At 44.2% G+C, this 21069-nt stretch overlaps 2 protein-coding genes across 3 annotated transcripts; one reads left to right on the forward strand and one right to left on the reverse strand.

Annotated features, from left to right (window-relative positions):
- The first annotated feature begins 1110 nt into the window (after positions 1-1110).
- On the forward strand, positions 1111-11868 carry znf598 (zinc finger protein 598). 2 transcript variants are annotated; one of them, XM_080856518.1, is made up of 12 exons: positions 1111-1402; positions 2469-2575; positions 2721-2850; positions 2998-3209; positions 4741-4976; positions 6042-6153; positions 7171-7346; positions 7494-7569; positions 7731-8668; positions 9206-9374; positions 9898-10042; positions 10466-11868. In XM_080856518.1, exons 1-12 carry the CDS (start codon positions 1229-1231, stop codon positions 10838-10840), a joined length of 2850 nt encoding a protein of 949 aa, XP_080712644.1. In that variant the 5' UTR covers positions 1111-1228; the 3' UTR covers positions 10841-11868. The 2 variants fall into 2 exon arrangements, with proteins under 2 accessions (XP_080712644.1, XP_080712645.1); XM_080856519.1 differs by having other exon boundaries at positions 7734-8668.
- Positions 11869-14199: 2331 nt separating this feature from the next.
- On the reverse strand, positions 14200-20469 carry syngr3a (synaptogyrin 3a; the record flags this gene model as incomplete). Its single annotated transcript, XM_080857187.1, has 4 exons — positions 14200-14400; positions 17089-17234; positions 18332-18566; positions 20368-20469. The coding sequence occupies 4 exons, from the start codon at positions 20467-20469 to the stop codon at positions 14200-14202; spliced, it is 684 nt and encodes a 227-aa protein (XP_080713313.1).
- Positions 20470-21069: the final 600 nt, after the last annotated feature.

Here is a 21069-nt window from a genome sequence, read left to right on the forward strand (position 1 = left end):
GAAAATAAGTCCCTTCAGGGCGAAGCAAGACACCTCCGCTTCGCGTCGGTGTCCGGTTCACCCTGTCGGGACTTATTTTCCGATAAGGACCTGCGTTCTATTCATTATCCCTTACTTATTATACGGCTCTTCAGAACGTTCCAAAAAGCCCCGTTGATTTGAATGGGCCATCCCCAACGTTCGCAGGTACTTATTTTCATATAATGACCTGCATATAATGACCGCTGTGCTGTCAATGGCAACGGGTTTTGTGCTTCTGATATAGTTCTTTCGTATCATTCCGAAAGTATTGAGTCCGGTAACTTATCAATGGAGTTTCAGCGGACGGTTGAGCAGCTGTGTTCTAAAGAATGTTCAACGTCTCTGAAGTTCAACGTCTTTGGCGAACTATTTCTCTGCTTTTTAACACTACGTATAGTAACACATACATTGTAAAAAGACACACTGTGTTAAGTTATTTTTTTGTTTTGGCAAGTTGCCGTATAATAAGCGGGATAATGTATAGAACGCAGGTCCTCATCGGAAAATAAGTCCCTTCAGGGCGAAGCAAGACACCTCCGCTTCGCGTCGGTGTCCGGTTCACCCTGTCGGGACTTATTTTCCGATAAGGACCTGCGTTCTATACATTATCCCATGGAAGAATATTCCAAATGAAAATAATATGATTTTATGACATTTACAGAAAAATCCATGGAACAATGGACTAAAATGCTCTTATGTGACTTATCTTCAGGTAAAAGCCTGCAGGAATACAATACTGTGGGCACCTGGAAACCAACCTTAGCATAGAATATGACATGATAATTTGTGTCTATTTATTTTGAACCATGTATGTGTTGACTTGTTTATTTATGCATTGGTTTAAATTACTTGACCATGTCCAAGTGATTGACCTGTGAGCGTTATTTTATCGATTTTCCCTAACCCGGAATTTCCAGAAATGCTCATCTGCAGCATACAAAATTACAACGACAGTTGGTACTTGCACACTCCCACCATCATCTACTAACAACTTCCTTTGACAGTCCGAGAACCATTTCACCCACAATGCATCAGCACATGCTGTTACGTAAACCGGTGCATCGTCGTCAGCCACCCTCCCAACACAAACTTAGCGTAACTAGCCAACAACGCAATCTTGAGAGACCTCACCTTCTTGGATTTTCACCGCTAATACTTGGTGTACAAGTCTGTAAACCTATAAGCTCGTAATTTGTGCCTTTATATCATGGAATCAACATCTCAGAAAGAAACCGAACGCACATGTGTGCTCTGCTGTCAAGATATTGACATTTTCGCTTTAGGAAAATGTGATCACCCGGTGTGCTATCGTTGCTCAACCAAGATGAGGGTGCTATGTGAGCAAAAATACTGCGCCGTCTGCCGGGAGGAACTTGACAAGGTTGGTAACGAGCTAACTATGTTTTTGTATCTATATCTGCTAATCGTTATGAAGGCCTCTTGTTTAGAATGTCTAACTGGACTTCTAAAGCACAAGGTTACTTTATAGTCTGTTTGATGCTAACGGTAGCGAAGAAGCACGTTATCCCTAGCTGATGTTTGGCCCACTTAGCCAGCTGGCTAACGTTAACGTTGCATAGCAAATTGACAGCTAAGATTGATAGCTTTACAGCTAGCTTTATTTGTTCTCGATACTTATAACAGTTACAGTAAATTGAGATAAAAGCAGCAACTTAGGTATTGTTTGACATACTTAGACACGCACTGTCAATTTACAAACAAACTTGGATAGCTTACAGTTCTATCTAGCTGTATAGCTAGTTACCATTGCTAGACCTATGTAGCTCCATTTCTAACATTAGCCACACGTACGTGGTTCTTTGCGGTGTTTATTATTTAGTTGTGTAGCCTAGGTGGTTCATATTTTGTTTTGTTCTCCTGAACATTCCAGCGTAACCAAAACGACATGTGTTTTCGTTTGAATGATTGAGATTTCGGTGAGCTAGCTGACACAGCCAGCTATCTAGCTAGCAAAGTTAGTCAATTTCACCGACTGTCTGGTGGGATTATGCAATCCTTCGTAGATAGATTACTTAACAACCACGTTAGGTTGTTGTACAACGTGTCATTTCTTACACTATCTTCAGCTGCTCGTGTGTACATGATCACGTCAGTCAGTCACATGGGAACGGCGAGGTTGGAATGGAAAGGTGAACTCCGATAATTGCTTCTCTGTCGGCCTGTTTTCTGTTTTGACATGCGGTATATAAACTTTACCGTAATTCTTAACTGAACGACTTTTTATCCACAAGAACATATATATATATATATGCCTACTTCTACAGAGAAAGCTTCAGTGGTGAGAGTAACGTTATAGTGGAAGGTCAGTTATTTTTTCTTGGAACCCCAGATATTGGTAATCAGCGATTGTGGATGGGTATCTGGGCTTACTGATTGATGTTCATATGTCATTCCAAACATTCAATTTTCTTACGTTTGTTTTTCAGGTTATTTTTGTCAAGAAACGGCAACCTTTTTTATCAATTTCAACTGATCAGCTCCAGTGTGAGAATGACATCTATTTCAGTGATACCAAGATCTATGCACAGTATCGGTAAGTACGGTTGTGCAACATTTCTTTGTTAAATTATGGTGCTGATGATGATTATGTGTATAACTGATGTATTGCTGTGTTTTGTATGTCATATGCTATGTGTGCTAGTGTCTGACATACTTGTATTTCACATTTCCCATGTCAGGCGGATTTTGCTATCCGAGTGTCCACAGTGTCGGGAACCAAAGGTTTTTTCTAAATTTGAAGAGTTGGAACAACACATGAGAAAACAGCATGAACTATTTTGCTGTAAAATCTGTGTCAGGCACTTGAAGGTAACATACTTTTGATGTGTTTTTTTGTTTTGTTTTTTATGATTTTTGTTTTTATTGTTGTTTCTGGGCTGTGATGAAATATGTGTCCTCTTGTGGCCACATAGCAAGGTTGTCATGTGAAGCTGTTTCTGTCAAATCTCTCCCCAGATATTTTCATACGAGAAAAAGTGGTACAATCGCAAAGACTTGGCTCGACATCGAACGCAAGGGGACCCAGATGACACGTCCCACCGAGGACACCCCCTGTGTAAATTTTGTGACGAGCGCTACCTGGACAACGATGAGCTCCTCAAACACCTGCGGAGAGATCACTATTTCTGCCATTTCTGCGATGCAGATGGAGCCCAAGAGTACTACAGGTTAGTTAAGCGGAACTACTCGGTGCGTATCGAATTTTTGCTCGAGGCACTATCCTCTAGTATAGTGCATTGAATTTGCCAAAATGCAAATTGACAAGCTTTAGGGCTTCTGGGAGAATGTCCTTTGGACAGATGAGACAAAACTAGAGCATTTTGACAAGTCACATCAGCTCTATGTTCATAGATGCAAAAATGAAGCATACAAAGAAAAGAACTCTGTAGCTACTGTGAAACATGGAGGAGGCTCGGTTATGTTCTGGGGCTGCTTTGCTAAATCTGGCACAGGGTGTCTTGAATCTGTGTAGGGTACAAGGAAATCTCAAGACTATCAAGGCATTTCGAGTGAAATGTGCTGCCGCCCAGTGTCAGAAAGCTTGGTCTCAGTCGCAGGTCATGGCTCCTCCAACAGGATAATGTTCCAAAACGCACAGCTAAAAACACCCAATAATGGCTAAGAGCACAACATCGGACTATTCTGAAGTGGCCTTCTATGAGCCCTGATTTAAATCCTATTGAACATCTGTGGAAGGAACTGAAACATGCAGTCTGGAGAAGGCACCCTTCAAACCCGAGACACCTGGGGCAGTTTGCTCACAAGGAGTTGCCCAAAATACCTGTTGACAGGTGCAGAAGACTCTTTGAGAGTTACAGAAATCGCTTGATTGCAGTGATTGCCTCAAAAGGTTGTGCAACAGAATATTAAGTTAAGGGTACCATCATTTTTTTCATAATTATTCTGTTGAACCACAAAAGCAATGTCTGATTTTAATTAGTTCATTTTCAGTACATTCGTATTTATTATTACTTTTGTCAGTTTCAAGTTATTTCAGTGACCATTGTGTTTTTTTCTTTTTCTTTTAACGGAAGGGTACCAACAATTTTGTCCATGTCTGTATGTACTCCTTTACATGTGTGGTGCACTCTTGTAGCTAATCTATGATAGCCATGGGCCAGTAAATAGAGCGGACAGATATTTCAGGCGACGTGAGCAGGTGTACTCTAGCTACAAGAACCTGGAGTAATGTATTGAAGCATCTCTAAAACGACAGATCAGAGCAGAATGGATGTATTTACCAATTATTCCTGAACATGCTCTTAAGTGATTGTCCTGCTAGCAACACCAAACTAATGGACTACAGACCCTAGGAGTGCCTTTGTGCAATGTGGGTGCCAGCTATAGTGTATGATGCTCTTGAGCTGTAAAGAAGTGGTTAAAGGTTTAAACCTGTAAAGGTCCTGCCAACTGAAGTTGTTGCTCTGCTGCTGCTCTGCTTTGTGCATTTTAAAAATATTTTTTAACTGTATTATTCACTGTATTAGTCACTGTTGTTAGGCTACCTTGGGTTTCTTGAAAGGCGCCCTATAAATAAAATGTATTATTATTATTATTAAAAATGCTCTTAAGTGATTGTCCCGCTAGCAACTCTAAACTAATGGACTACAGACCCCAGAAGTGCCTTTGTGCAATGTGGGTGCCAGCTATAGCGTATGATGCTCTTGAGAAGTGGTTAAATGTAGTTCCTTTCCACAGCGACTATCAGTACCTTATGGAGCATTTCCGGGAGAGCCATTACCTTTGCGAGGAGGGCCGCTGCAGCACGGAGCAGTTCACTCACGCCTTCCGCACTGAGATCGACTACAAAGCCCACAAGGCGGGAGCCCACAGCAAGAACCGGGCCGAGGCTCGGCAGAACCGGCACATCGACCTGCAGTTCAGCTATGCCCCTCGCCAGCAGAGGAGAAACGGTGGAGATCCCAACACACACGGTGAGAAGAACACGAGTCGGTTGATCTGTTTTGACGTTTTTTTTTTTCATTGGTTGCACCCAGGGCTCGAAATTGGCACCCGCCAAGCGCCAATGGCGTGTAGATTTGGTCTGAAATGGCAGGTTTAATTTTGGCCGGTAAAAAATATGATTGGCTGGTAAATTTTTTCATCTACCAGCCATGTTAGCTGGTAAGCCAAAAAGTTAATTTCGAGCCCTCGTTGCACCTGGGTGTGCCTGACATTTAGGAGGTCTGTCTCTGTGTTGTATGTGTGTAGTGTTATTTTTGTTCCCCCACCCACATTTTGCGACAGGGGCATCACCACAGGAAAGGCAAAGTAGGCCATTTCCTGGGTCCCCCAAGCTGGGAGGCGCCCCCTGCGGACAGCTGATTGTTAGTCCGCAGCAAAGACCGATTTTAAGGGGCGTTTCACGAAATTATGATTTTGTGTAGGAGAAACCCCCCTATGGGATCCTCCTCATTCCAGGAGTTTCATAATCGGGCTTCAGTGCAGCAACACTGTGAAATGCAACTATCGGTCATAGCACTCAAAACGGAAGTGCCGGCGATAGGAGGGGAAGAAGAAAAGCAAAACAGCGGTTATGGAAATTGTTTAATTTGTTTCTGCAGATAAACGGGCTGTCAGTTCTAACGACAACTTGCTAGACAGTTATTTAATAATAATGACTGTTGTTCAGCATGCTTGGGGTTTTTTAAGGAGTTTGCATTACCATTCTGGCTATAACAGATATTTTCTACAATGTCATCTGTTTTGAACGCGTAAACGGCAGATATTGTATCTGTATTGGCTCACAGAGACAGACTGCCCAGGAATGCCAGGAAAATCATATTTCTGTCACACCAACAGAATTCTGTAGTCATGTCAAGTCTGAGGGACATTTAAGTGCCTTTGGTGTCTGTGTCTGATTGTCCATTGCTGTGGGATCGTGGGATTATGGTGCCTTTTGAAGAATGTTACCATCCCTGTCTCTGCAATGATGATTGATTTACTCTCCAGTCCACTGGCTGTATTTATTTATTTATTTATTCTTTTGCCTTTTAAAGGTCAAGTTGGCGGTGAGGATTATGAGGAGGTGGATCGGTTCAACAGACGAGCAGGCCGAGGACGAGCCCCAGGAACACAGCAGAATATGAGGAAGAGCTGGAGATACAACCGGTAAAAACTCGCTATATCACTGGTTCAGGTTGCACAGTCCCAGGTAGAACATGTTATCAATAACAAAGTGTTCCTACCAAATAAAGAGCTCTGATCAAGGGGCTTAAAGATGACCTATTATGCTAATTTTCAATGTTCCTCATTCTATTTTTGAGGTCTACTAGAATAGATTCACATACTTCAATGTTCCAAAAACACATTGTTTTTTTCTCACACTCTACATCTCTATTCACCCTCTGTCTGAAATGCTCTGTTAGAACTCCTGTGACTTTAAGTGTGTTTTTGCTTTTGAACAGCTAGGCAGGTACAAATGTGTTACGAGATTGTGTTATCTTGTGACAAAGGAAAAGGGCCGGAATTCCAACAAGGCATTTCAGACAGCTGAGAAAAATGCTGACCGTTTACATTCACAAAAATCTATATAACACCCTAAAGGAATGGGCGGAAAACAGAGAAGCATGATGCGTGCTCTTTTAGTGGAACAGTCTATTGGTGTTTATAATAGAGATGTCAAGCTCATTTAATCCCTAAAAACTAGATAAAGATGTTAAGTAGACATTCCAGCTAGGATGGTCCAGGACAACACCTCATTAAGCAATGGATTTATAATTCCATTGATTAACTCGATGCCCCATCTGAGATAAAGGGTTTTTGATGACATTATTTGTTGTGGTGGCTTACGCGCTATGAGATGTATACAAAGCCGTCTATCATGGAGCAGCTCAGATTTGTAGGGTACTCATAGGGCAAATATGCAATATGCACCCAAATTCTGACTTTTTCCTGGATGCCAATTATTCTCTATAGACAACACAACAGTGAATGCAGCGGGGTTGACCTGCACTGCCGCACTTGCCTTTGGCCATACATAGTAAATGCATGGTGACTGGTGAGCGCAGGATTTCCTCATGCATGACTGAAGGTGTCATGTAGTCGAGCTGTAGTGCACTCTGCGATGGAAAAGCACTGGTGTGCAGCTGGTGGTGCATTGAGGGCTTTTTGCTGTGTACCACGCAGAGACGAGGAGGAGAGAGAGGTGGCTGCCGCACTCCAGGCCTCACTGGCCACCCGAGGACCGGAGGAGCGAGGGCCCCCCCCGGACAGAGGCCCGCAGAAACCCAGAGAGAGGGTAGATCACCCAGAGGAGATGAGAAACGCCAGAGGCCCTGCAAAACTGCCCAGTGAAGCACAAGGTGATGGCAGAGAGAATCCTAGTTGAACCCTGTAGACTGTAGAACACTCTGTACTTTTTGTTCTGTCTTGGGAAATCATTTGCTCCCTGATTCCTTTGGCTTTGACTCTCGTGCATGGAGTAATTATTTCTTGTTTTTGTTTTTCAGGCCGACCAGCGGTGGGAAACATTGCACTCACAGGAGGTGACTTCCCTGTGCTGGGGAACCCTCCTCCTGGTACAAGGTGAGCATGGATGCTGCTTGGCATCGCTTTGTGCCTCCTTGCTTTTGGTGATGGATCACAACACATGACATGATATGCCATGCTCTGTTTCTCCACCTCACCGGCCTCTCTCCCTCTCTCTCTCTCTCCATCTCTTTCTCTCTCTCTCTCCCTCTCGGTAGCAGCTCAAACAAACCTGCTCCAGTCACTCTGAAGGAGGATGATTTCCCCAGCCTCTCTACCGTGAAGCATTCTTCACCGATGACTCCCGCCTACAGTGCACCGCCCCGTAGCAAGTCATCCTTCCAGGAGGAAGACTTCCCAGCCCTCATCTCCAAAATTAAACCCAGGAAACCGCCCGAAAGCACGAGGTCGGCATGGGCCAATGGCGGAGGCAAGCCGGCGCCCAGCAAAACCCCCAGCGCTCCCCCTGTGTCTGCCCCCATCTCCTTGAGCGGCCCTCAGCCCCTCTTGCCCTCCTCCTCGTCATCCTCTTCCTCCTCCTTGTCATCCAAACGCAAGAAGAAGCTTGGTACTGCCGAGGGTCCCAAAGCCACCCTGAGAGTCAAGTCACCGTGTTCGTCGGACGAGGATGATCCCCGTCCGGGCAAGCCGGTCCAGAAGGTTCAGCCGGTCCAGAAGGTCGCGCCGGTGCCCACCATGCTGGACATCTCCTCGCTCCTGACGGTGAAGGCCGGTGCGGTGCCACCCCGGCCCAGCGCGGTGCCCCCCCAGCCCAGCGCGGTGCCACCCCAGCCCAGCGCCGCCAAGGTGGGCAAGAAGAAGAAGCTCTCCGCCCCCGCTTCCTCCGGGGCGCCAACCGACCTGGGCGAAATGGCGTCCAGCGCTGCTCACAAGGAGAACGTACCGCAGAGCAAGCCACCGCCAGACACCAGCACCCCAAAAGCTTCTGTACTGAACTCCAGCACTCCAGCGTTCGTGCCCAAGTCCAGCGCTCTGATGAACGGCTACACGGAAAGGCCCGCGGTGCAGAACAGCGGCTACGTGATGGCCCCGACCGAGCAGCCCCCTCCTGTCAAACCACTGCCAGCGTCAGACCCGGCACCCCTTCCTGTGGAAGAGGATTTCCCCGCCCTCATCTCCAAAAAGCCGCCACCCGGTACTGTACCTTTCCTTTTTGCTCTTTGTGATGAGTTAAAGGACAGGTCATCCAAAAACGATGGCATACTGCTTGATAATTTAGTTGGTACTGCACCGACTAGCAGGCCAGTTATTTCCCTGCACGTAATAGTCCGTCTTACAGTGTGCCCCATTGTCCTTATTGTTATCATTGGTTATAAGTATGCAACCCCTCCATGCAAGTTTACTAGATGATTAATAGTTGTGATGTTTTAAACACAAAATTCCAGTTTCAACGGTGGCTTAAAGGGAGAGAAAATTGAAATTGACAACTGAAATTGAAAATTGAGCACAGTTTAGAACGGCTCATATGTCACTTATCGGCTGACACTTGGTATCAGCATTCGCCGGCAAATAAATGTAATTGGTGCAGACCTAAGGAGTTTCATAGGATACCATCAATATTCAGTCAGTGAGGGAAAGACCCAATTAACTCTTCTGATAAAGGCTGAGTGTAGCGTCTTTTCCCTCGTTGTGGGTGTATGCTGATGGTGTGCTGGTTTTTCTTCCCCCTCAGGATTCAAAAGCGCCTTCCCCTTGAAGAGCACCCACACTGGGCCTCCGCCACCACCGCCAGGGTTGGGGGGTGTAGCAGCCATGGTCACCAAGCCTCCTCCTGGATTTACGGGCGTTCCTCTAAACAGTAATGTTGTGGAGCCTCCTGCGCCTGCTCCTGCTGCCAATCGGTGTGTGTGAATCCTGTTTGCTTTTTATGGCTCCTCAAAAATGGTCGTCTAGTTTTATTCACACTTGATTAACTTAATGTAATCACAAAATATTTGCAAAGTTGAACCAGAGATCATTTATTTTCCAAATAACAATAACCCTACAACAGAGTAAAACACGTGGGCTCGGATGTAATGCTGTATAGTTAGGCCAGTATACATTTCATCCAGCTTTCATAGCTTTTTTTGGGTTGGGCATAGTTGGCCACAGACTATGGTCTTGAAATGTATCCAGTCATGGCTTTCCATAGAGAGCTGCTTAAACATGACACACGTGTAGTCCTCGAGCTGACACAGTTGTGTCAGACACATAATGTAACAAAAGCCATGAATGTTTTCAGAACCTTTCCCCTGATGCACCATCACAACAGAATCAAAGCCTGTGTAAAATAGTATAATAATTGTTCAAAGCAGTCTGTAAAATGGTGTGACTAGCCACATATATATTTATTTAATTCAAGTTATGTATTTGTCTTTTCATCAGACCAACACAGTCTCTCGGGACCTACCTCAGACCTGAGAATTTCCATAAAAGGAACATGGACCTGATTGAGTCTATTAAAGTCTACCTTCAGGATGATGAGTCAAAGTTCAACGAGTTTAAGAACTACTCTGGCCAATTCCGACAGGTAACAAACACCTTCATTCATAAAGATGACCCTAGATGTATAAAAACTTTTTGAAATGATTTAAGAAATTTGTCTACAGTTCGTTCCTTTAGAGGTTTGTTTGCATATTGCATCATATTTGTATTACACTAAACTGCAGTGGAGATTGTTTAAAAAAAAAAGTGTGTGTGTGTGTGCACACCCTCCTTATAAGAGATAGTTTTTTTAAGAAGGCCGTGCCTCTGACAGTTCCTCAGTAAAGCTGGATCCTGTGAAGTTAATAGTGCACGCTAGTGTGTGTGTGGATGTGCACACCCTCCTAATAAGAGATCGTCTTTTTAAGAAGGCCGTACCTCTGACAGTTCCTCAGTAAAGCTGGTTCCTGTGAAGTTAATAGTGCGCACTAACATAGAAACATGCCTCGCTGTCTTGCTCCCTTGTTAGGGTGTGATCTCAGCAGCCCAGTACCACAAGAGCTGCCAGGAGCTGCTGGGAGACAACTTCAACAGGGTGCTGAACGAGCTGCTGGTGCTGCTGCCGGACACGCACAAGCAGCAGGAGCTCCTCACGGCCCACGGGGACTTCAAGGCCCAGGAGAAGCAGCAAGGCGGAGGGGGCGCCGCCAAGGCCAAGAAGAACAAAAAGAAGACGGCCTGGCAGACCAGCTCTCCCAGCCTGGGACCCGAGCTGGACTGCCAGGTCTGCCCCACCTGTAGGCAGGTGCTGGCCCAGAAGGACTTCAACTCCCACAAGACCTTGCACATGGGGGGAGACGACGACTTCCCCTCTTTGCAGGCCATCAGCAAGATCATCAGCTAAGTCTTTTGCCTGCGCTCACAGCCACAGCCACAGCCACAGCTACAGCTACAGCCACAGCCAGCTCTGTCTGCTAGTCCAGATGACCGGAGCAACTCCAGAGTGTTTTATGAGGCTTGAGAAGAATGATTGATTGATTGATTGATTGAGTGCTTCTACCAGTGAGGGTGTGATGATGTTGGTGTGAGAGTGAGTGGGGAGTGTGAGCCTGTGTTGGAGCCTGGGAAATGTAGGCCCTATGTTACAGATACCTGACCAGTTCAGGGTACTCCATTTCCCCCTTCCAAACACGCAGGACTAACAGTTTTCGTTATTTAAGCAAGACGAGTCATTACTTGAACATTTTTGAGAGCTAATGCGAGTAATCTGTGTTTTTTTTCTAAAGCCCGCACGGTTTAATCGATGCTAATCTTGCTGTTTGCATCAGGGGCTGGATTTTAAACGGGGGCATTTGTCACCCAAATGTTATTAGGTTCGAACGAAAAGGGTGACAAGATTAGCTGGTTGTTAATTTCAGTCCTTAAGTCTTTTCAATTTGCTTCCATTGATTTGATTTTTTTTTCTAAATATGTTTAATTTTTGAAAGAATTTTATCAAGTTTGCCTTTTGGGAAAACTAATGTATTTATTTAAGCATTTTCCCCACCTGAACAAGATCATCCCTCACTACTCACTCAGTAGATTAACTGACTACAATTGAACCGGTTACGTCATGTGAACAAAAAAAAAATGCAAACAATTAAAAGGCGTAAAAACACGAAGAGGAAAACACTGTCAGTCTCCAAACTGATTCAGACTCATTACTGTTTCTTTCAGATGTCTTGTTGAGAGTGAATTCAAAAGGAATAGATGTAGACTGCTTGGTGAATACTTCATGCCTTTAACTACAAAGTCTTCATAGACATATTCTTGCACTGGTCGATGTCACTGTACTGCTCAGGCTGCTTGTGGTCCATATCTTTATCCACAGAGAATAGCCATTCTGTCATCAAGTATTTAGTACACGTGAAGCTCTCAAAGGGAAAATGTTCAGTCATGCGCTCCTGTTTGAAGAGCGAGTATCATCCATATTAAAAACGTTTTGGTTCGGGATTAGAATCCGTCTTGCTGCAGTGCTTGCACGCCAGTCATATATTCATGCACCATTGAAGTATGAATAATAGGGGCGAGTAAGGTTAGTCAAACAGTTAGTCTTTTCTCATAAATAAGTATGAAGCCGTCCTCTCTCTGGGCCCGTTCTTAAAACACTCATTGGACTGGCTGTGTGGCGGCAGCTTTTTTTCTTACTGTGTTTTGTTCATTGGTTGACGTTTTGTTCTCAGTGAATGTCTCCTTTGTACGTGGCTTTGGATAAAAGCGGCTGCTAAATGACAATGTAAATGTCTTGAGGGTACTAGCTGCCCTGCTTCAGGTAGAAAGATCTCTTGAATGCCTGACCAACATATCGCCACACTGCTGAAGATGCAGTTAAGCAGTAGTGTACCAAAATAGCTCCTTGCATAGGAGTGCAGTTAAAAGTGTGTGTGCGTGTTCGTGTGCGAGTGTGTGTGAGCGAGAGAAAGAGGAAACCAGGAGGGCACTGAGGTATTATCAGAAACTAACAAACTCATCAAAAACATGTTTTTTTTTATTTCCAAGATGTCAGACAACTGCAGTCCAAAGACATTCAGTTTGACAACAATACGTCTTCTATGAACAGCATTTACAGACAAGATGGGCCATCACGCCTGAGGATATTATGTGGTACAAAATAAAGAGAGAACAAACGAGAGAGAGAGCTGTAAAAAATTGGTCCATGAAGCAAGTTTAACAAGAGTGCAGTGTTAAGACAGGAAACACGAGACCCTAATCAGATTCACAAACGTACTCCATTTATAATGTACTGTGTTACAATCAGTTACTTTGTGTACATTGGCCTATCTCAGAACATAGATACATTGGAGATGATCTACCACATATTAGACTAAGCACTGATGACTTACCAAAAACGCCTTTTGAAAATTACACCCATCTGCAAAATCGCATCTTTTTAGGGAGGCAAATGTGCCTCTGATCAGCTTGTCTCTAGTCAAATAATGATCTTCACTGGGTTGAACTTCGAGGACGGGGCCTGTGTTGAAGCATCATAGTGAATAAGCCTAGCTTGCTCAATCTGAAGAACTCGCGCTATTTTGCTGCCTGAAATTGAGCAAGGATAAATCAAATGAAATGTTTCAAATACTGCATGCATCTTCACCATATTTGTCACTGTACATTTTACCAGGAGCGCACAAACGGTAACAAAAGGCAGAGTCTTGAGAGAGTTGAAGAGTAAAACTAACCTCCTCCTTTCAGTGTATGTATGTCAGCTATACTTCTGTTTCATACCTGGGCTATGACCCCTCAATACTTAATACTAAGCCCCCTACTAGACTCTGGTTCAGACTGCCCTCCCATGTCCACTGACCGCTGTACAGAGACTAAAAGTAAGACTGAGATCCCTTGAATTCCCACACAGGTCTACTGTAAGCACAAAAACTGCACAAATGTTTTCACACGGAAAAAAATCCCAACACTGAACTTGCATGTCTATCTTTTGACACTGAATCGCCCTGCATCACTTCATATTGGGCTACTCTAGAGCATCCGTGGGCTATTAAAACCCCCTTTGGAAGACTACTCGTCACACACAGAAAAAAAAAAAAAAACCATCTTCAAACAAATAGTTTGGCAGCTTTTGTAAACATACTCTTTAAAATGTATATAATCTCTATAATTTGAGGACTGATTTCAGACAATTTTGATAATTCTCTTTTTTAAATATATTGCACGTGACCACATGTCCACATCATATGGAAACCTAGTAGTTCAAGATGTCCTGATGCATGGCACTTCATGTGTAATAAGTTTTGATACATGCAACACAAATAATATCCTCTCCCAACACCTACAGGTACGAACACTTGAAAGAACATTGTACCACACATCATAAATACTTCCTTTTATACCAGGTCAAATTAATTCCACTTTGCTCTGAGGTTTAAAGCTTTCAGAGAGACCCTTTGATGGCTTTTGGGTGCGATGTGCAGCGTGTTTTTATATATATATATATATATATTTTTCAGGTACCACCTAGCATAGCAACGCAGAACTACCTAAAACAGATCAGGATGAAAGTTGACACCACGATCGAAAAAAAACCTGCACAGAGGATCACAGCACAGCACTACCTATGGACACTGTTACACCACCTCGGTCAGGTGAGCCACCCATCCCCCCCCCCGCCTCCCCCTTTCCCCACCCACTCACCCACCCAAACTTCCCCTTGACACAGACACATTTGGTTGGACCTGCTCCACTTTGATGTTGCTGCGTCTCCATCCGCTAGTAGATGGGCACCTGGTAGGGGGCGGTAGAGTCCAGGTTCTCGGTGAAGGGGGGACTCTGGTACGTGTCGGTGGTCTCAGCCCCGGTGCCGGTAGGGTACGGCTGGATGGTGGCGTTGCCGTCCAAGTGTTCCGTGGTGAAGAGGCTCATGTCCGTCCCCAGGAGGAACTTCTGCACGGCTCGTATAGTCAAACCAGCCTGAAGAATGAGAACACATCATGTGTATAAGTTTTGATACATGCAACACAAATAATAGCGCCCTGAAGTGCCCTTGAGCAAGGCACCTAACCCCAATCACTGCAGGCGCTCAAAAAGCAGCTCACTGCTCCGGGTTAGTGTGCTTCACTGTGTATATCACTACTATCACTACGATTGGCTAGGATTGTTTACACCCGAGATTTTTTTAACGCAATCTAGATGACCACGAGGAGCAATTTGCTGAATTTGACAAAAAGTGTATGGGATTAGAAACACGGACGGCACCTTAAAGGCAAAAAGAGACGGTAAGATTCTTGCTATGACATTCAGCAGGCAGGTGGGAGTAGTGAACTGACTGAGAGAGCAGTGGTGTAGTCCAGGGTATACGCAGGTAAACAGAGTATACCCACTTATTTTTCTGTCAGCATTGCGTATACCCACTTCTCAAAACAGGGCGTTTATCCTGTGCTGTATGGGCTGCTTAAAAAAATGAAGAGTATACCCACTTCTCCAGGGACCACTACACCACTGTGTGAGAGTGTGTTGCACAGGCTTCAAAGTAAGAACATCATGATCAGGTATCTGGACCCTTAGACCTAAATAAAGTGCACAGTCAGGAGCTGTGAACACAGGGTTCACAGATCGCCTTCCAGTCAAAATATTCCTTCAAATGACATATTTCCTTGAATTATCTCATCGGTTGTCCTTGGTCATTCATTTGGTGGGATTTACAACCCAACGTCCCAAAAATCTACCAATACATTATTTATAATGTATAAATGTGGTACAGTGCTGTGGGCTGGCCCTCTAGCACTCTCACCCCCACACCTGTGTGTTGTTGGTGGGCAATTGATTTCCCCAAGGGGCCACATGAGAAAGTGGAGGGCCGGACCAATAGGCTGAACTCAATTCTGCTCAATATAAATGTTAGCTCTTTATAAAAAAACATTACATTGTATTGTTTTGATTTACTGCTACTGGTATGAAAATGTGGTGCAGGCATAGTAAAAACACACAGTACAGGTATTTATGTTTGATTCCTAATTTACCATTGACCTCTGCGGGCCGCTCAGGGACAGCCAAAAGGGCCACAAATGGCCCTGGGGCCGCACTTTGCCCAGGTCTGTGTTAATAAGTCATTAGTATGGGGATTCCTCCACACAGGTGCTTTTGGAGATCTCTGACCTCGTCTGCCTGAGACGGGTGTAGTCTTAACTGTAGTTGTACACACACACACACACACACACACACACACACACACAGGAGACAGCAGTGGAGCTGCACCCTATTCATAGCCTCTGGTGCACATGGGGACAAGTCCCGCGCTTCCCTTTCACCTCCGTTAGCCGCGATAGAAGACTGGAGTAGTGCTGTTAGCCGCGATAGAAGACTGGAGTAGTGCCGTTAGCCGCGATAGAAGACTGGAGTAGTGCCGTTAGCCGCGATAGAAGACTGGAGTAGTGCCGTTAGCCGCGATAGAAGACTGGAGTAGTGCTGTTAGCCGCGATAGAAGACTGGAGTAGTGCTGTTAGCCGCGATAGAAGACTGGAGTAGTGCTGTTAGCCGCGATAGAAGACTGGAGTAGTGCTGTTAGCCGCGATAGAAGACTGGAGTAGTGCTGTTAGCCGCGATAGAAGACTGGAGTAGTGCTGTTAGCCGCGATAGAAGACTGGAGTAGTGCTGTTAGCCGCGATAGAAGACTGGAGTAGTGCTGTTAGCCGCGATAGAAGACTGGAGTAGTGCTGTTAGCCGCGATAGAAGACTGGAGTAGTGCTGTTAGTCGCGATAGAAGACTGGAGTAGTGCTGTTAGCCGCGATAGAAGACTGGAGTAGTGCTGTTAGCCGCGATAGAAGACTGGAGTAGTGCTGTTAGCCGCGATAGAAGACTGGAGTAGTGCTGTTAGCCGCGATAGAAGACTGGAGTAGTGCTGTTAGCCGCGATAGAAGACTGGAGTAGTGCTTTTGTGTGATCGCTCCCATTTCCCCGCGTCAGCCTCCTCACGTATGTGGAGCACTATTTTTCCCACTAATGTAGTTCAGGTCTATGTGGCATAGATGGGCCATGATGTAATGACTTATTCTTAGCCCGAGGACGGCTCTTTTTCTGTTTCCCCAGTCTTTGTGTACTCGCCTTCGGAAGCCTGAGGCCTAAAGAGAACATCCGGATGTAAATAGACTGAGAGGAAACAGTAAGGTGGCTTGCTGTGTGTAGACACTGTTCTTTTTTTTTCTTTCTTTTTTTTTTACCGCTTACGGATTAAGAGCAGCTGCAGTTGAGGGAATCTGATTCATTCATTAGTGTCCTCCTATTCACAAGTAGTGCATATAAATAGGTTTAGCTCTCCTGTTAGGCATAGCTCCTCTCAACATGAAGTATGGATTGAGGCAAATGTCTCACAGCATCCAATCTGTGTTTTTGGTGTGTCTACATAGTTCTACAAATTCCTCCTGTGAAACTAATCTCACAAAGGTCAAAAGTTTCGTTTCCAATGAATACAAACACCTAAACAATCATTGTGTGGTAAGTGCCTTCAGAAAAACGCCTTATGGTTAGTGATAACAAGGAAGTATTATTCTAGCAGTCGCACTACTAACAATGATTCACATTCTAATTATTCAAACATGGAAATTAACATAACAGATTGAACTGCTTCGGTGCTGGTGTTAGTGTGACTTTGGGGTGCTCACCCAAGTGAAAATGGAGAAGAAGGAGAAGGCGATGCCAGCGCGGGCGGCGTCTGCCCCCTGGTTCAAGGGCAGCTCGTCTGGAGTGGTGCGGCTCCACTGGTTGGCCAGGAAGCAAAAGCTGACAAACCACATGAACGTCCAGAAACCTGTAAACACGGAATAGCCTAGTTCAGTGCAGAACTGAAAAAAACAAATGTTGCCCATAACAACCGCGCAGGACAGCATAGCATAGCAACTGATTTCAGTCAGTCAATCAGTCAGCCATTGTCAATTGTGACTCAGATTCTAGACATGGGTTAGGCCAATGAGTGACATCATTCATTCCTGTGTGCATGTGTTTCAGCCTTCTCCAATCTCTCATAATAAGGAATGTCTTGTTTTGAATGGGAACCTGCGGAATACTGGTTCAGCAGTGGTGACTTTAAGGCCTTAAGCACAATATTTTAGGCACAGTCATTTTTCCATGTAGGACAGTCATATTACGAGTTATGGCCAGTGCTCTGTTTTAGCATAATTTTCCCTTTTTATTGTACTGTCTTTGATAGTGAATTCAAATGTACACACACACACACACACACACACACACACACACACACACACACACACTTCCATTAGAAAAGCAAATGCATTAGACACAGCACAAAAGCCAAGCCAGGAACTGACAACTCTGATTTACAATCCCAACTCTTTCATGCGTGACAACCCAATTCTGTTGACATGTTGGTGTATATGTTTAACATATTTCAGATGGCTGTCTAGCAGCCAGTGTGGCTCTGAAGGAAGAACAATGTGTAACTTGAGGGTAGACACCGAAGTTTCCCATTCAGTGGTCCAATCACACCATCCACCACTACTGAATAACAGGTTGAGAGTGGCACAGATAGCCCATGTTCAGCGGTGCAGATGAGATTTTTTAACTGGGGGGGACGCTAACATCGCCTAATCAGCTGTGCAGAGTTATTAACTGATGATTGCTGCCTTTTGTAGGGAGAGTGGTGGGGACGGATCGGGGTCACTATGAATCTGGGGGGGTCGTGTCCCCCCCGTCCCCAGTGCTATCTGCACCCCTGCCCATGTATCCCGCTGCTCTTATCTGACTAGAGGTCTGGGAGAGGTGCTCTACCTGAAAGGCCGATCTCAACCATCACTGCCACCACTACTGACTAACTAGTTGAGAGTGGCACAGATACCCCATGTTTCCCGCTGCTCTTATCTGACTAGAGGTCTGGGAGAGGTGCTCTACCTGAAAAGCCGATCTCAACCATCACTGCCTTCTTCCGGTCCTTGATGCTGCTGATCTGCTGGAACTTCACGTCCAAGAACAGGAAGAAGAGGCATCCCAGGAAGGCTATGATGCCAGTGGTGATCCCGAAGTTGCAGGCATCGTTGTTCTTGTTGTAGACGCAGTACAGTCTCTCGCTCCCGATGTTTATGTAGCCCTCGTTCACGATAGACCCAAACACCACAATGGAGAAAATCTGCAAAGACGATGCAGAATGATTTGGGGTTGCAAAGTAGAGCAGAAAATATTATATGAATAAACACTTGAGTCCATAGTAATCTAGGTCTAGTGATTATGTGGGTCTCACAGGGCAGTATTCACTAGATCAATACTTAGACATAAAAATCAGAAGACTGATGGGACATGGGATGGCTGGAGATCACATGACACAGTCGATAGATGGACTGTTTGATGGATCCACATGGATGTAAGATAAAGATTTAGGGAAAATCAGGTGTTATAGCAGCAAGGCAGTAGGAATCAAGTATATACATAAACATCATCAAAGGCCAGTTTCAGTTGAGAAAGCTTAGCTGCCCTCTTTTCATTATGTTGTAACTGTTATCTGCTAACGGTTTTAATTTATTTAATGTATATTTTACCACCATGCTGGTGATCTGATGATAAAGCTGCCTCAGCATGACCAGATGTGACCGTTAAGTACGTGTTGCATCAGACTTTCTCTAAAAGGTCTTACCAATTGTTAGTCTATTCATGTTGGAAAATAATACTTTGTGAGCCCATTAAACAGTCATCCTGCTACGGTTTCCCAAAAATACACTTTAATATAGAAAAGACAGGCCAAACTCCTGTTACTAAGAATGCATGGGGCTCAGGGTTTAACTCAGGCTAAATAGGCCTGGTCATTTTTATTCAGGTCATTAATTCCCTAAATATTACATTTCATGATCACAAATCCGAAATAAATTAGTCCTTATAGGAACCACATAGGCCCTACACAAAGGATTTGTGATAGCATATCCTGAAATAATTGGTTTTAGTTTCTAAGTTGTACTGTTCTGGAGCTAAAAATGCATGGAAGGCTTAGAGGTTTTGACCTCATTGTATTTGGTCACAAAGTACTGGAATATACAATTGCTTGCAAGCCCCTTTGATATCTAACAAGAGACAGTTGTACAGTATCAACAAGTGAAGAGATTCATATTAACTCCCAGTCTTTACAGAAATCATAGCTACCTTTAACGGGCTCTCATGAAACGTTTGTGTCATGAGATACGTATATTATTGACAAAATATTGGTTATTAATGTCGTTGTGTGCAAAGAAAAAAAGATAAGGTTGGAGCAATCCACAATTTCTTATCATGGCTAAGCACACAAGGGACGTGTAACTAAAAGGAGCTTTTATACTGACATAACTAAAGATGGAAGGGGGGTCGGATAGGCGGGGATTGTGCCCTTCTTAGCCCTGATGTAAGCTTCAAGCAAACCAATTTCATGTAGAAAAACAACCATAACGAGATATTGTTATGATATTGCATATGGACGTATTATGATAGGCTATCATAAACGGCTATTCAATTGGAATACAAATCTTGAAATGTATTAAATAGCCACCGTAGTGTTTTTGTGGTATAATTAAATAAAAACATTATTAACTGTATTTTTTCGAAGGCAACCTAAAACCCAAGCATGATAAACGTTCTGAAATGGCCAATCATAATGAAATGGAAGAAAAATCGAATTCGATATAAGCATGCAGAATTGGCAGCTAATCATGGAAAATTAGCTAGACAAAATCAAATTAATTTTGAGATTTTTGATATATTTAACCCCTCAATAAGCTATTATGGGAGAGGAAAAGGACTACAGGCCGAAAGGAACAGAATATCGTTACGAGCGTCATTATTCGCGCTGTGAAATTTCAATTTACAGCATCCATCAATACAAATATGGCTTGCACTTACCGTTCCATCTTTCCCTCAGTAAATATGAAAAACATGACATATACGCCCCATAATGAAAAAAACAACCTTACCCAGGCTACTAGTCTTAGGATTGTCGTCGGCTGTTGAATATAAGCGATAGGGTCGAAGACAGCCCCTGCTCTACCAGCGCCAAAGGAGCCTACTCCGTCCATCTTTCCTCTCGCTGCTCTTCAGGCTCCAGTCTTTGGTTTCCAGATAGGTAGGATCTGTTGTGCACACACCCCACTGCATGGTAGCGGCGTGCACCAGCCAGAAGACTTCGTGCACGATCGTGGTCTCTTTAGCAGCCTCTACCGACCAGTTGGCGGTCACAGCAGGTCTGTGCAGATGATCTCTTCCTCGTGTTATAGAAATTAAGTCAGTTGTAGTGAATTCATTACTTTTTCCAAAACTTTTAAAATGGAACTATGGCAACTCTTGAACAACATTGAAAAAAACATTTATGCAACACAACACCACGACATGCATCATGGCCGTAGTGTTGAAAACGGTTTTAGAATTCAAGGATTGAACTGTGTTTTGTTCATCAGTTTACAATGTCTTATACCAAACACAGACAGATGTCCTATTTTATGTCAATCCCATCTCAGTGCAGTACTTACCTTTATAAATAAACACTGTACAACTGCTATGTAAAGGTTTTGCTAACGGCACAAGAGTGAAAACTATTTTAAACACCATGCAGTCTAAATACAGTACAAATTAAATGGGGCGCTGGTTGAATTTGCAAATGTTCAGTCAGCACTTCCCAT

Source organism: Sprattus sprattus (assembly GCF_963457725.1).
Source record: "Sprattus sprattus genome assembly, chromosome: 18".
NCBI classification, from domain to species: domain Eukaryota; kingdom Metazoa; phylum Chordata; class Actinopteri; order Clupeiformes; family Clupeidae; genus Sprattus; species Sprattus sprattus.

Excerpts from the sequence above, each read along its gene's own strand:
- znf598 (XM_080856518.1), top strand. The coding sequence starts at position 1,229 with ATGGAATCAACATCTCAGAAAGAAACCGAACGCACATGTGTGCTCTGC. Across the intron at positions 2,576-2,720 it reads AAGATCTATGCACAGTATCG|GCGGATTTTGCTATCCGAGT; the intron begins GTAAGTACGGTT and ends TTCCCATGTCAG. Across the intron at positions 6,154-7,170 it reads AAGAGCTGGAGATACAACCG|AGACGAGGAGGAGAGAGAGG; the intron begins GTAAAAACTCGC and ends TGTACCACGCAG.